Source organism: Hyperolius riggenbachi, chromosome 1, assembly GCF_040937935.1.
Source record: "Hyperolius riggenbachi isolate aHypRig1 chromosome 1, aHypRig1.pri, whole genome shotgun sequence".
Lineage (NCBI taxonomy): Eukaryota > Metazoa > Chordata > Amphibia > Anura > Hyperoliidae > Hyperolius > Hyperolius riggenbachi.
Window position 1 is genome coordinate 512,378,482 of NC_090646.1, and position 16,627 is coordinate 512,395,108.

The 16,627-nt window shown below is 43.5% G+C and overlaps 1 protein-coding gene across 2 annotated transcripts in view; it reads left to right on the forward strand.

The window, feature by feature from the left end:
- The window catches only part of SCARB1 (scavenger receptor class B member 1), a 185,187-nt gene that overhangs the window by 121,733 nt on the left and 46,827 nt on the right, over nt 1-16,627 (forward strand). For both annotated transcript variants that reach the window (XM_068243872.1, XM_068243865.1), the window contains exon 8: nt 8,259-8,377. In XM_068243872.1, the coding sequence (XP_068099973.1) occupies nt 8,259-8,377 (119 nt within the window). The remainder of the gene's footprint in view (nt 1-8,258; nt 8,378-16,627) is intronic.

Consider the following 16,627-nt stretch of genomic DNA (forward strand, 5'->3'; position numbering starts at 1 on the left):
AAGTTACCTCCTCTGTAGTTAATTTACCTCCTCTGTAGTTAATTTACCTCCTCTGTAGTTAATTTACCTCCTCTGTAGTTAATTTACCTCCTCTGTAGTTAATTTACCTCCTCTGTAGTTAATTTACCTCCTCTGTAGTTAATTTACCTCCTCTGTAGTTAATTTACCTCCTCTGTAGTTAATTTACCTCCTCTGTAGTTAATTTACCTCCTCTGTAGTTAATTTACCTCCTCTGTAGTTAATTTACCTCCTCTGTAGTTAATTTACCTCCTCTGTAGTTAATTTACCTCCTCTGTAGTTAATTTACCTCCTCTGTAGTTAATTTACCTCCTCTGTAGTTAATTTACCTCCTCTGTAGTTAATTTACCTCCTCTGTAGTTAATTTACCTCCTCTGTAGTTAATTTACCTCCTCTGTAGTTAATTTACCTCCTCTGTAGTTAATTTACCTCCTCTGTAGTTAATTTACCTCCTCTGTAGTTAATTTACCTCCTCTGTAGTTATACCTCCTCTGTAGTTATACCTCCTCTGTAGTTATACCTCCTCTGTAGTTATACCTCCTCTGTAGTTATACCTCCTCTGTAGTTATACCTCCTCTGTAGTTATACCTCCTCTGTAGTTATACCTCCTCTGCAGTTATACCTCCTCTGCAGTTAGTTTACCTCCTCTGCAGTTAGTTTACCTCCTCTGCAGTTAGTTTACCTCCTCTGCAGTTAGTTTACCTCCTCTGCAGTTAGTTTACCTCCTCTGCAGTTAGTTTACCTCCTCTGCAGTTAGTTTACCTCCTCTGCAGTTAGTTTACCTCCTCTGCAGTTAGTTTACCTCCTCTGCAGTTAGTTTACCTCCTCTGCAGTTAGTTTACCTCCTCTGCAGTTACTGTATTTTCACATGCAGTTAATAAACAGCCTGTCTTTTTAACTCTGGAGTTATTTTAAGGATTGAAGAGTTAACTTAAAGACAGAAGAGTTAACTTTAGGTTTGCCTGAGGTAAAATGTTTCCTGAATACTACATGCCTTATCACCATGGTAACAACTCTAGAAGAGTTATTAAAGACAGGGGATAAGCTTAGTGAATTGAGGCCATTGCCTGGTGATCCTCTGCCTGTAATTCCTGGCTGTTATGCTGATTCTCTCTATGCCTCTAAAACATTAATCTGTATTCCATGAACCAGTATGCAGATCACGTCTATGACAAATCTGTCAAGTTAAGTTGCATGCTTGTTTCTGGTGTGTGCTTTATAGACCCTACTGACCAGAAAGATCAGCAAGACTGACATATGACTGATATGGCAGCTTCCGTAGGTCTCACACCTTTGGTTCCTTTTTAAAGATTTAGGGTGGATGCACAGCGGTCAGTAGCATAACACTTGCATTAAAATGTGTGTGGACTGCAATGGAGACTGGACATAGACTTAATGGGACCCTGAGCTTTAAAAATAAACAAAATTCGTACTTGGTACTTTCTTCAGCCCACCGTAGGTCGGGAGGTCCCCTGGCGTCTCCCTGGCTCCTCTCCTGGTCCCTCTGCTGCATACCGCACCGGCGACACCCAGGCTGCGTGTCGGGCTCCCACTTCTTCCTTAACGGAGACTCTTTGTCATCACGCCGGCCGGCGTGACAGTGCTGCACATGCGCGGTTTAATCACTCATGCGCAGTACTGTCACGCCGGCGTGATGACTACTTACTGTAAACAGGCCCATAGAATTGTATGGGCAGTGAGATGACATGCAGAATTATTGTGCAATGCAACTGACCACTGTGAACAGGGCTTTACTAGAAATGTCTCTATTCTACCAAGGACAATTAAAATATTATGAATTCTAGTAAATGGCTAGACTTGTACCCCTTTATCCTTCTGGATGGCTCCTGCTCAGCTGCATACTTTACACATACTTGAGGTTGGCTATGGTAGCTAGAGGCCTGCAAATAGCTGATGTGCTGACAGTTCTGGTCTGAGTGCTTCAGCTAATGGCTTAGCTTAGATTTTCTTTAGAGGTTAACAGGTCTGAGACAAAATCCCTGTTAAGGCAGTTGATGGTGCAGCTGGCTGAGCGCCCCTTATCAGTTTGGCACAGGGTGAAATGGATTTCATGTTGGAAAATATTTTGTGCAATGCGTGTTTTTCAGTAAATAAAGCTAATGGTCAAAGGTGAACAGTGGATTTGTGCAGTGTTCAAATGGATTAATTTTGAACCCTGAAGTGGATTTTTTTTTTTTTTTTTTTTTTTTGTATGGTGAAACACTCAGTGGAAGAATTGCTTTGCATCACTGAATAGACAATTAGTCATTATGAAATATTTACTAGTCTGTTTCTTAGAGTAACTGTCAGGCATAACATTCATAATCCATGCTCTATTAAAAACTGTTAAAGGGATACTGTAGGGGGGTCGGGGGGAAAATGAGCTGAACTTACCCGGGGCGTCTAATGGCCCACCGCAGACATCCTGTGTTGGCGCAGCCACTCACCGATGCTCCGGCCCCGCCTCTAGTTCACTTCTGGAATTTCTGACTTTAAAGTCAGAAAACCACTGCGCCTGCACGTCCGTGTCCTCGCTCCCGCTGATGTCACCAGGAGTGTACTGCGCAGACACAGACCATACTGGGCCTGCGCTGTGCGCTCTTGATGACATCAGCGGGATCGAGGACACTGCAACGCAGGCGCAGTGGTTTACAGACTTTAAAGTCTGAAATTCCAGAAGTGAACCGGAGGCGGGGCCGGAGCATCGGTGAGTGGCTGCGCCAACACAGGATGTCTGCGGGGGACCGTTAGAAGCCCAGGGTAAGTTCAACTCATTTTCCCCTGACCCCCCTACAGTATCCCTTTAAGTAAAAAAAAGATGCTAGCAAGGCAATTCTAAAGTTTAAAATCAATTCACTTTTTTTCTTTTTTCTTTTTTTCCAATAGATTAGTCCCCAGGCTCTTTTTTTTGTCGTACGCTGGCCGCAAAAAAGAAGTTGTAATGCATGCTAATTCAGCCTGATAGACTGAAGCCTCTGTCCCTCACCTCTGCTCTTCTCTGATTGGCCGCCTGTTGTTTAGCTGCTTGCAGCTGCTATGGCGCAGAGGGGGGCCAGAAGCTGTCCTCCGTCACTAATCTCTGCCCCCCTCCTGCTGTGACTTTCTCTGCACTCCTGCCGCATCCCCCCCTCGCCCTTTATCCCTCCTGGCATCTCCTCTCCTCCCTTCACTATTACTCAGCAAAGTGGAGAGGAATAAAAGCAGTGCGCACACTCTCCTCCATATGGTTCCACGTGCTGGAGTTCCCCTCTATACACTCTCTGCACTAACGCCAGTGGTACTGCAGAGTGTATAGACGGAAACTCCAGCGCGTGGAACCATATGGGGGTGAGTCTGTGCGCACTGCTTTTATTCCTCCCCGCTTCACTGAGCAATAGTACAGGGAGAAGAGGAGATGCAGGGCGAGGGGGGGGGGGGGGGCGGAATGCCGAAGCCTGTGGGACCCCAAGATGGCCTCTGCCAGAATTCTGTCCATTTCACAATATAAAATACACAGCAATCAAAATGTGTACAGGGCAATACATCTCTAAAGCAAGTAACTACTTAAGGGCTTGTTTCCACTGTTGCGACGCGATTTCGGCCGCATTCCGACGCTTGTAAAAACGCATGCGGATGCGTTTCCACATGCGTTTTTACCCGCGATTTCGCCTGCGATTTCGCATGGCAGGGTGCCATGCGAAATTAACCATGACACTGCCAGGGCTAAATAAAATTGAAAAAGGTGCGAAATCGCACGCGAAATCGCGGGTAAAAACGCATGTAACAAACGCATGCGTTTTTACTATTAAATACATTAGCGGCGATTCGCACGGATTCCCGACGCAGGCGAAATCGTTGGCTCTTTTGTGCGTTTTTTTCACGCTGAAAAAAACGCACCTCAACAACGCTACAGTGGAAACAGGCCCATCCACTTGTATTACATGTGCGGATCTGCATGCGTTGGACGCATGCAGATTCGCGATAGTGGAAACGAGCCCTTAATGTCTGTTTTTTTTTTTTTTTTTTTTTTTTTTTTTTTTTTTTCTTCCCCCCCCCTCTGGCATAGTATGGCTAATAGTTGCTCTTTAACAGTCATTCCACTTAAGGTATATAAGATCAGATATACATATCAAATTGTAAGAATTGGCAAGCCAGGGTAAAACATACGTGCCAATTAACCATTTCCCTACCACAGGTTACTTCCCCTTAAAATCCAGAGCAACTTTTTTACATTTCAATATCCTGTCATTCATTTACCTATAAAGTTATTGCACCTAAATGATCTGTATATTTTTTTTTTTTGTGGGACAAGAGTGGCTTTCTTTGGCTGGTACCTTCTGCTAAGAATTTTATTTCCTATGTATTTTAAAGGGAATAAGAGATGATAAAAAAATGTTTTAAAGTAGTTTCTCAGTTTTCAGCCATTATAGTTTGAAGATAAAGTGCTACTTTAGATAACCAGGACATAGTTTGTTGGTTTTATAACATTTTAATTACGGTATGTCCCTATTACGATGTGTATATATTATTTGGAAAGAAGTTTTTTTTTTTTTTTTTTTTTTTCTTCTTCTTCTCCTCCCCTCAATTCTCAATTTATTTTATCACTCTGATCCATCGTTCGCACACAAAACCGTACCGTGTATTAGGCATTAGAATTTTAAGAAACCACGTACTGCAGATCTGTATTTGACAGGACTAGATGTCTCCACCTGTGATAAATTTCAGAATGAAAATCAGGGTGAGGAAAGATTTTACAAACACTAGGGCTAGGTTTACAGTGGTCTGTTACATAACCCATGCGTCAGGTGTGTGACCTGCAATGAAAACTGGGCATGGACTTTAATGCTGCCTGCATGCAGCAAGCTAGAAAGTGCAGTACTGTACTGTGAACAGGCCCATAGAATTGTATTCCTTAATTGCCTTAAAGTAGATCCGAGATTAACTTTTACTCATTGCGTAATTGTGTTCCTTTCCTATGGTTTATAGGGCATTCCTCAAACCAAATACCTTTTTTTTTTTTTTTTTTTTTTTTTTTTTTTTTTGCTTTAATACTCTAATTCCCTATAAACTAAACAAGCCTCGCCCACAGCTTTTCAGAAAGCCTTGGCATTTCAGATAGTCGCAAGGGCTCATGGGAGCTCAGTCTGGGCAGGAGGAGGGGGAGGTATTACTAGCCAGAGATTTCAGAGGGAGGAGGGGGAATTGTTTATCACAGGCTGAGTGCTGAAGAAGCAGATTAGCTTGCCTGTGTAATTTTTACAAACCCTGCTGCTGTCATTGTATCACAGGAAGAAATAATCCTATTCTATTGCAACTAGATTTTCTGTGTAAATTATCTAAACTTTAGATGAGATATGTGAGGTGTTTTTTTTTTTTTGTGTGTAGCAGATTTCATGTTACAGTAAAGCTGTTACTGAACAGCTGCTGTATCAAGAACACTTTGAAAAATGCTAGATCAGAATGTTTGTTTTTTCCGAGTGGTTTTCCAATTTTCTATACTTTAACATTGAGGCAGAAATGCTTCCGAAATCTAAAAAATGCTGCAGCCCCAAGTTTGCATTTGTGGAAAAAACAAACCACTCTGGGTGCACCAGCCCATTGAAATACATTACCCAAGCAGTTTTCAAACGGCTAACCTTTTTTAAAAAAACTCTCCAGAACCGCTCTGGTGTGCACCAGCCCAAACTCTGCATATGGGATAATATGTAAGTACCTCAGTATGTTCAGTTTCATATCTTTTTAGGGTTCATTTCTCACCTAGGAATGCCTTTAATCTCCTGCATGGGCTTCATCTTTGTAAGGCTATTGTGGATTATGCCCTCTTAAAGGACCACTATCGCGAAAAAAGTAGGCAGTTGAAATCTGACAGAACTGACGGGTTTTGGTCCAGTCCATCTCCTCATGGGGGGATCTCAGATTTTTCTTTTTCTACAGCATTTCCAGAAGAGCAGTTTAACTGCCCAAAATGGTAAGATACCAGCCAGCCTCCCTACTCGCACACTATTGTCAGTTAGACTTTTTAACTGCTGTTCAGGAAATGCTGCTGAAAACAAAGAGCACCTTGAATTCATGAGGAGATAGGACTGGCCCAAAACCTGTTGGTTCTGTCAGATTTCAACTTTTTTTTTTTTTTTTTTGCGATAGTCTTCCTTTAAGAAATTTACCATAGTTCTTCTTCAAATCGGGTATGATGAACATACAGTAATTCTAGGCATAGTTCTCACTGCTTGAAGGCTAGGGGATCAGCTGAGCATTGAAGAAAACCTACATCTCGCTGAATGAAAGTAGAATAAACCTGCTTATTCATATTATCCGGAATTCATGCATACCTGCAATTTTTTTCAGTCAGTGCTTATTTACAGCGGTTTATTAGAAGAGATTACTCTTCTCTTTAAAAGCAGAGAGGGGCTATAAAAATAGTTTGCTGCACTTCAGTAGCATCCACAAACACAATCTCGGCCCTTAGGGCCCATTCACACTTGAGCGTTCTGGCAGCGATTTTGGCAAAATGCTCAAACACTAGCACTTTTTGAAAGCGCTAGTGTAATAAAACCGTATGGGCCCCTTTCTTACTTGGGCGATTTGTGGAAATCGCCCAAAAACTCAACGCGTAATCTGCACCATTTTCAGGCGATTTCCCAGCGATCGCGTTTCAGTGCTATAGAAGCTAAACATGATGACGGAGAAATCTCTGCACTGTCCAGTGATTTTTTTTTTTTTTTTTTTTTTTTCAGCGTGATCTCTCGGAAAAATCACTCCCGCAAAACACCGGCAAAAACCACCGGTGTTTTGCGCTTCGAAGTGTGGATGGGCCCTTACAACCTGCTTCTGTGAGGGTGGAGAAATTAGAATTCAGAACCGTGACCCGAAGATCATTAGGGAAACCAGTTTAGTCCTATATGGTTTAGTATACAGTTAGCTAATGAGATGGTAATGTTGGTGGATTATTTTTTTTCCCCAGCTATTGTTGGACAAACTGAAAAAGGCTGTTAGGGCTGGGGCACACCGAGCAGCTTTTTGAGCGTTTTTGGATACGCTATGGTAATGTATCTCAATGGGGTGGTTCACACCAGAGCGGGAGGCGTTTTTGCTGAAACTCGTACTCCCGGGGTGAGGTATCTTTTGGATTGCGGAGGCGTTTCTGCCTCCAATGTAAAGTGTAGGAAAAACGCAAACCGCTCTGAAAAACGGCAGTTCAGAGCAGTTTTCCAGGCGTTTTTGTTACAGAAGCTGTTCAGTAACAGCTTTACTGTAACAATATATGAAATATGGTACACTGAAATCCGCTGCAACAATCCGCAAAACGCCTCATAAGCATAAAAAAAGCGTTTATAAATCTGCTAGCATTTTGCTGATCTGCTATCGGGTTTTGGTGTGCCCCAGGCCTATGTAGGATGGAAGTCAGCTATATTGTAGAGACAATCGAAAAACAGACTTATTAGTCCAGCACACACATTAAAGGAATACTTAAGTCAAAAAATAAAAATGACATTTACTCACCTGGGGCATCCCTCAGCACCCCGAAGCTGGATGGTGCCCTCGCAGCCCCGCTCCGATCGTCCTGTCCCTGCCGGCGGCTACTTCCGGTTCGGCGACAGCCGCCGACAGGCTGGGAACGCGGCTGATTTTCCGCGTTCCCAGCCGCTGCTATCACTCTCTATGCTGCTATAGCTATATATATACGCTATAGCAGCATAGAGAGTGATAGCAGCGGCTGGGAACGCGGAAAATCAGCCGCGTTCCCAGCCTGTCGGCGGCTGTCGCCGAACCGGAAGTAGCCGCCGGCGGGGACAGGACGATCGGAGCGGGGCTGCGAGGGCACCATCCAGCTTCGGGGTGCTTAGGGATGCCCCAGGTGAGTAAATGTCTTTTTTTTTTTACTTAAGTATTTAAGACATCTGACCTTCACAGCTGACAATGGTTTTGGGGCTACATAGGTCCCCTTTGTCAAGGTATAGGCAGATAAAAACATGTATTTGTTTGCATGGGACCTGCGTGGCCCCCAAACTATCTTCAGATGTCCTAATGTGTGTGCTGGAACATTAAACAGTTTGCATAGTTCCTGAAGTAAGACAGTGTGTAGGCCCCTCCTGTGATTGTCTTGATACTACTGCTACTGGGATCAGCAACCACTCATGATAGGTGTGCAGGTCTATTGATTCTATGTTAAATTGTAACTTCAATTTGAAATAAAATATATTCTGTAAGATGCTGTGTAAGCAGTGTGCATGTATATTTAGTGTTGCTGATTCTTCCTCCAGGTGCTCCCATGTTTCTCTCCTTTCCTCACTTCTACAATGCGGATCCCGGTTTTGCGGCTGCTGTGGAAGGACTACACCCAAGTGAAAAGCTGCATTCCCTCTTTCTAGACCTGCACCCTGTAAGTTTACTACTTGGGCCGGAATGCTGCAAGCTATGGCTCCGTCTATAGCTTCTGCAGTTTACAGCATTTATTTTAGGGAAATAATGAAAAACAAAGGGAAAAATTATACTAAAAACTCTAGTTGGTAAATGTAAGCCATCTAGAGCAGGAAATTTGTCATTTTGTGGCCTAGTTCATTTTGAAGGGTCTGTCCTTAGGTTTCATACCCCGACACATCTGTACGAATTCTGGCTTCATCTCTTCCCCTCTTGCCTTGTCCATTAATGGTACAAATTATATTTTTTTTCATCAGATGTGATCTTTCGGCACACTTTTTAGATCGAATTGTACAGAAAACTATGCAGTGTCAAAAATCAATGTAAAACAATTCTTAGGTCGAATGGAACAGAAAATGTAATTGATCTGAAAGTTGGATTTTACAATCTTATCTGAAAAGAGAAAATGCCCTAATTGACCCGTTTATGGGAACAATCGATAATTGCCTTCCGATTACTTACGATCGTAATTAGTGTATAGAAAAATTGTATCTGATGAGAAAATTGTACCGTTAATGAGCACCTTTGCACAAGTTAATGGAACTGATGGACTAAATAACTTTATCAAGTAGTCTAAAGCCCAATCTACACGTTATGATTCTTTGTACGATTTGATTACGATTCTATTTACGATTCGATTAAATCCGACGTGTCCGATTAGGATTCGATTCAGTTCGATTTGCAAAGCAATGGCAAATCGAATTGCATTGAATCCCGATCGGACATGTCTGATTTAATCAAATCGTAAATAGAATCGTAATCGTATCGTGTAGATTGGGCTTAAGGGCCCTTTCACAATGTGCACATTGGCACTGCAATGCCAGAAATTGGCACGTGCTTTAGGCAATAAAGAACAAAAGTATGCTTCACTGCCACTGTAAATGCATGCGTTACCAGAGCTCGTCACACTACACTCCATGTATAAGCCCCATACAAGTATAATTGTATTGCTTTGCAATGATCTTGTCCGTAGTGACATAATGCAATGGACACTGTGTGAAAAGGCCCGTATTCTGTGTACTCCATTGGACTGAGGTGTGCCATGTTTTGCACAGCCAGCCAGCAGATCAGGTGTTTGACATTGTCAGATCTGACAATATTAGGAAATGGATATGGCAGCCTCCATGTTCTTCTAACTTCAGTTACCCTTTTAAACTATCAGCCCTTTACAGCATTTTTTCTAAATGACTAGATCATTTTTTGCCAAGTTATGCTAAGATGGATAACTTGCAAATTACTACTTGTGTAAGGAGTATCTGGATTAACCTTCGAGACTGCGTAACCTTTTGCTGTAAAGCATTTCATTGCTGCCAGGTGGCAGGCTCTTAATGAAGCACTATGTTTAGGAATGCTTTCCTGAATACCAGTGGCATAGCTAAGAAACTTTGAGCCCCAGTGCAAGTTTTACATTGGGCTCCCAAGCATTCTATACATAACCATTCATATGGCGCAACAAAACCTGCCAAGGTTACGTTCACAGTATGAGGTGTAAGCAGAGGAGGAGGAACAGTTAAAGGGAATCTGAAGTGAAAATAAACTTGCGAGATGATTTTGTATGCATGTCTCATCTCATGTATTTTTGTATGTATTATCTTGTTTACAGTATAGGAAGAGTTAAACTTCAGTTATCTATGCAAAAGAGCTTCTGAGCTCTTACCCAACGTGGGTTGGCTACAGTGCTGTTTTCTGAAGCACTTATCTCAACATGTCTCAGTTTCTGGTTTTAGGTTTCACTACTAATCACAGGAACTGACTTCTATAGCCAATACAAACATTTCCTCGTAAAGGGGTCTATTAAAATATAACTTAATAATTTATATATATATTTAAAAATGAACAATGTAGATATAGACTGTCATTTACTGATACATCTCAAATATAATGAACTGAGGGTCTTTAGTGAGCAATACTGGAGAATATGTCCACCCCAGAGTCCATTTAATAATACATTCCATAACCCCACCCACCCACCAAAACAATAACCCAGCAGTTTCACTTCCTAGTGGAAGCTTTTTCAAGGGAACACAGTGAAGTGCAATAATGCATAGTGGTAGGGTGCAATTGTATTAAAACAAAGTCAGTGTGTCCTCTCATGACAGCAGCCTAAGATGATTGGCTAAAATGGAGACCTTTAAGACCTCCAGTATTGCTCACTAAAGACCCCTAGTTCATTATAGTTCAGATTTATCAGTAAATGAGTCAGTCTAGATCTACATTGTTCATTTTTTAAATGTAAATTATTAAAAATTACATTTTAATAAACCTATTTACGAGGAAATTTGTGTTTAGGTTTTACTACCAGGAAGTTCAAATGGTCATGAGCTCTGCTCTGTTTATTTTAAAATACAGAGTGTAATTTGTAAGCTGCAAATATTAGCAAATGATGGAAGGTTATTAAAAAAAAGCCGTATAACTGAAAATTATCTGTATTACACATACAATTCAATTACATTATACTAATTTTTTTTTTGTTTGTTTGTTTTTTTGTTTGATTTTCGTGAGAAACAGACTTCTTGCAATATAGGCAGATCTTTTTGCAGCATAAGAAAACCGTTTTCACAGCAACCTGGTAATTACATGCCTGCCTATCGATGTGTCACCTCCATAGCGCCGATGAGAGGCTGGCATTACTGGGTTGTCAGCTATACATCCTTTATGGCAGGGAAATGGTGTGCAGCCTCCAGGCACCACATTATTCAGTTGTTCATCTGAGTGTTGCTTATACTGTAAACAATAGATACATTATGTTGTATACAGTTCTGTCCTGATAATTGCAGCTTCTGTTGAAGGGATCCTGTGTTCCTAAATGGGAGTCATTCAGAACATCTGGAAGCACTTTGTGAGAACACAGTGGCACAAGTGAAGTTGCTAGGTGGGGTGAATCCCGTGGGACAGCTGAGAGTTTCTGTGGCTTGCTAAAAGCAGTGTTTCTTCTATTTCTGAATGGTGTGATGGTGTCAGGAAAAATGTCGTAGGATGAATTTGTACAAGGCAATGTGTTTTTTTTTTTTTTTGTTTTTTTTTGTTTTTTTTACATAGCACAGTGTATGAGTGGGGTGAGGGGAAGGGGATGCCAGCGTTTTTCTAAGGTTTTATGCAGTCCTTTTTAATGAACTGTTGGCTGTCAGAAGCACTTGGCAATTGGTACATTTTAGGGTTCTTTTATACTTGCGTTATTCGCTGCAGTAGTGATGTGAAATCGAAACAACCGTTCCACAGCCAAAAAGTCACACCATGAGGTAATAGCCGCGGTGCAACCGAAGAGAAAAAAAAATGCAACTTCCGGGTGTTACAGGGTAACGCACTGCAGCTACTTTTACTGCGCCTGGAGCACTTCCGTCGCACCACAAGCAGGGGGTCTTGTCTCAGACTTTCATGGCCACTGCAACAAGCTGCAGCAGAGCGTACCGCAATGTGACGCAGTAAGTGTAAAAAGGCCTTCAAGGGAATCTGAAGTGAAAAATAAGCTTCTGATATGATTTGTATGTTAGCACAGCTAAGAAATGGAACATTAGCAGCACAGATGAGTCTCATATTGTTTCCAGTACAGGAAGAGTTAAAACACTTCAGTTATCTATGCAAAAGTTTATCTGAGCTCTCCGACTCAGCTTGGTCTGCCACCATGCTGTTTTCTAATGCACTTTTCTCATATTCATCAGCTGGGACCAGGGCCGGATTTGTACTTTTTACCGCCCTAGGCCCACTATCACCAGCTGCCCCCTGACATCGGCAGGATTAGGATAGTGTTACAGGATGGAGGGGGGTGGGGGGTATGGATACTGATAGATCAGGATATCAGGTCAGGGTTAAGAATTTACAACAACAAAAAAAGAGGGTGGTTAGGTAATTTGTCAATTTAGGGTGAGGCTAGGCATATAGTGCTGCAGCAGATGTCAGTGCTGTACGCATAGATAATAATAATAGTATGGTAGGACATTAGACTATCACTGTGGTAGGATTAGAGTGTGAGCTCCTATGAGGACAGTCAGTGACATGACTATGTACTCTGTACAGTGCTGCAGTAGATGTCACTGCTATATAAATACATAATAATAATATGGTAGGACATTACACTATGACTATGGTAGGATTAGAGTGTGGTCTCCTCTGAGGACAGTCAGTGACATGACTATGTACTGTAATGTGCTGCAGGAGATGTCACTGCTATATAAATACATAATAATATGGTAGGACAGTAGACTATGACTATGGTAGGATTAGAGTGTGAGCTCCTCTGAGGACAGTCAGTGACATGACTATGTACTCTGTAATGTGCTGCAGAAGATGTCAGTGCTCTATAAATACATAATAATAATATGATAGGACATTAGACTATGACTATGGTAGGGATTAGATTGTGAGCTCCTCTGAGGACAGTCAGTGACATGACTATGTACTCTGTAATGTGCTGCAGGAGATGTAAGTGCTATATAAATACATAATAATAATAATATGGTAGGACATTAGACTATGACTATGGTAGGATTAGAGTGTGAGCTCCTCTGAGGATAGTCAGTGACATGACTAGGTACTCTGTAATGTGCTGCAGGAGATGTCAGTGCTATATAAATACATAATAATAATAATATGGTAGGACATTATGAGCTCCTCTGAGGACAGGCAGTGACATGACTATGTATTCTGTAATGTGCTGCAGAAGATGTCAGTGCTATATAAATACATACTAATAATATGGTAGGACATTAGACTGACTGTGATAGGGATTAGATTGTGAGCTCCTCTGAGGACAGTCAGTGACATGACTATGTACTCTGTAATGTGCTGCAGAAGATGTCACTACTATATAAATACATAATAATAATAATATAGCAGGACATACTATGACTATGGTAAGATTGGATTGTGATCTCCTCTGAGTACAGTCAGTGACATGACTAAGTGCTGCAGAAGATGCCAATGCTATATAAATACACAATAATTTTGTAGGTAAATAAATACGTAGGTCATTATACTGTGACTATGGTGGGATTGTGAGCTCCTCTGAGGTTAATCATTGACATGACCATTTACTCTGCAATGTGGTATGGAGGACATGAGCACTATACTTAGAGCTAGTTCACATGGGCAGCGGCGGTGCCATTGTTTATACAAACCCCACGTTTGGAACCAGATTTTTTCCATCATCTGCCCGGCACTTCTGTGGTACCATAGCAGGGGTTAAAGCATTACATGACACAGTGGTGGGATGCTTTTGGAGATGTAAAGGGAGAAGGACAGATAGGATGAGAGTATGAAGTTTAAGGACTGGAAGGGGGGGGGGAGGGTAAAGGGGAGAAGCAGTGAGAGTGACAGGAGATGGGAGAGGGCATCAGGATGAGTGTTGAGGTGGCATGAAATACAGCATTCTGGGAGTAAAGGAAGGAAGCACTGCAGAGTATGACCAGGCTAGCAGAATTGTGTCTACAATGAGCAGAAAGCTGTAAGATAATTTCTGATGTCAGAGTCACACAGGCTTCAGTACTTGAATGATCATCACAGCACAGCCTGACTTTGCTCTCATTACTTCCTGTGTACTCTTCGCACACAAAGCCAGGCAACTCTGACTGTTCCCTTATCTTATTGACAGATAAGGCTGCAGTAATTGCTGGGCTCCCCCACACAACCACACAGCAGCCTCACTTAGTACAAGTCACGGGCTTGGAAGGAGGGGGAGAGAGACAGAGAGCTCCCAGCTAGGCACTCGCTCTGTAGTCTGTAGGGGCGGCTGAGTGACTGTGTGTAGTACAGAGAGTTAGCAAGCAGCAATATATTTACTGAGACACTTGATATGCACGTTGTTTCCCTCCCCGCAGCCCTCTCCATGCTTACAGTGCCAGTTGTCTTCCTCCTCTCTTCTTGAATCTCCCGGCTTCGCTATGTGTGGCTAGCAGAGAGCTCAGCCCCTCCTCCCTTCAGCGTCATCAGAGTGGAGAGGAAGGGAGGGGCGCTCTCATGCTGCGTGTATGCAGAGAGACTAGAGAACAGCGCGGCTGGAGCAGACAGCTGATTGCCGAACAACGGCTGATCTGCTGCCGGTATGTGACAGCCGCCCCAGCTGGCTTACTACTTTTCTTCCGCCCTAGGCACGGGCCTATTTGGACTGTGCGGAAATCCGGCCATGGCTGGGACACCCTCTGGAGGAGTGGCTCCGCCAAGTCCTGGGGAAACACAGAACAAAAGTATAAAAAGCTCTCGCCCTCCCTTAATCCCCAGTTCACTTGTGTTTCCGCCCGGGAACACAGGGGATTTTTCAGCTCCCAATTTGTTTCTTTTTATATATCTCACCGGAGGGTGAGAATCTATCCCTGGTGGTAGTACCTTGGAGGAGAGGGAGGTTTTGGAGAGCCGCCATCGCCGCTGCCAGGTACCCGCTCCAGGTTTGCGTGCTGCCGCCATTGCCTCTGAACGCCCACGGTTGGAATTGGGTCGTCAGAGATTCTTCCGCCTTCCTTGCGCGCAAGTGCCTCTCTGCAGTTTAAGCCGAGCACGAAGGTCACTTCCGCTGACGTCAGAGGAGGCGGACCGGAAGATGCGAACACACTTCCGCTTAAAATCTCCGGCTGGGCGTGCGGGCAGTGGCAAGATGGAGGAGCAGAGCTCTAGCGTGGTCACTACCGCTACGGCTGCCAGTGCAGCAAAATTGGATCTTGCAAGGATGGGACAAAACTCAGGAGTCTCTGGACTTTCAGGTTCTGATACCAGCTCAGGTGAAGAGAAGTTTTCACTGGTGGCTTCAATCAAGCAATCTAACTCAGGGCAGAATATGGAGACAGGAGGCCCCTGTAAGGATGTGCACGGACGCCAGTGACTGGGGTTGGGGGGCCACGTCCATGGGGCAGTATTGCCAGGGAAGGTGGTCCAAAACGATAGCCAGGAGATCGTCCAACTTCAGGGAACTCGCAACAGTGAAAGAAGCACTTATGTTTCAAGACATGATCCGGTTTAATCTTGTCCTGGTTTTTTCAGACAACACTTCCACGATAGCTTATCTCGACAAACAAGGAGGGACCAGATCTCCGAGTCTGTCTCTTTTAGCGTCGGAAATTTTTGTCTGGGCAGAAGCTAATGTTCTGTCGATAGAAGCCGTTCACGTAAAAGGGTCACTCAATCTCGAGGCGGACTTTTTTGAGCCGCCACGAGATCGATCACTCCGAATGGGAATTGAATCGGGAGGTCTTTCTGGGAGTCACGGAACAACTGGGGTTCCCAGAAATCGATCTCTTTGCCTCTCCAGTGAATGCCAAGGTTCCTCGGTTTTATTTGCGTCACAGGAATGCGAGTTCTCTGGGGTTGGATGCTCTATCAATCCCTTGGAGTTTCAAACTGGGGTATGCCTATCCACCTCTAAAATTGATTCCACATGTACTAGACAAGATCCAAAAAGAAAAAGTAGAACGAATACTCATAGCTCCTATGTGGCCCAAAAGAAACAGGTTCTCCACTCTTCTACGATTGTCTGTCCGAACTCCTCTCAATCTTCCGATCAGGCCAGACCACCTACGTCAGGGACCGCTTTTTCATCCCAAGCCGGAATTGTTCTGTCTGGCAGCCTGGACCCTGAGAGGTTGATTTTGAGGAATAAAGGGGTGTCTGATAAGACCATTGACACTTTATTGAAGTGTAGAAAACTAGTCACTCAAAAACATTTACAGAGGGGTCTGGATGGTATACACATCTTGGTGTACAACACATAATTGAGTTCAAAATAACATTGGAGCTATTCTTGATTTCCTTCAGGAAGGCTTAGAAATGAATCTAGCTTTAAGTACTTTGAAGGTGCAGTGCTCAGCCTTATCAATTTTGTTAGACAGACCTTTAGCACAGGAAAAATTGATTAACCACTTGAGGACCGCCCCCAGCCGATTGGCGGCGGCAAAGACCGGGCCCAAACGACCGCAATACGCCCATCGGCGGGGGCGGCCTCAGCGGTGGCTGTGCGGCGATCGCGTCATCAATGACGCGATGGCCGCCGGCAATAGGCTCTGCCCACCCTGCTCGGAAACCTGCCGGACAATTAGCAGCGCCGGCGGCTTTCAAATACGGCGATCGGGCCAATCAGAGCAGTATAATACACTTTGTTATTGTAACAAAGTGTATTATACTGGCTGCCTCCTCCGCTGATGGTCACTCGTCGTGCGACCATCAGAGAGGACAGGCAGCCCTATCAGACAAGTATACCAGCGCACTTTGCCCCACACAGACCCCCCGATCG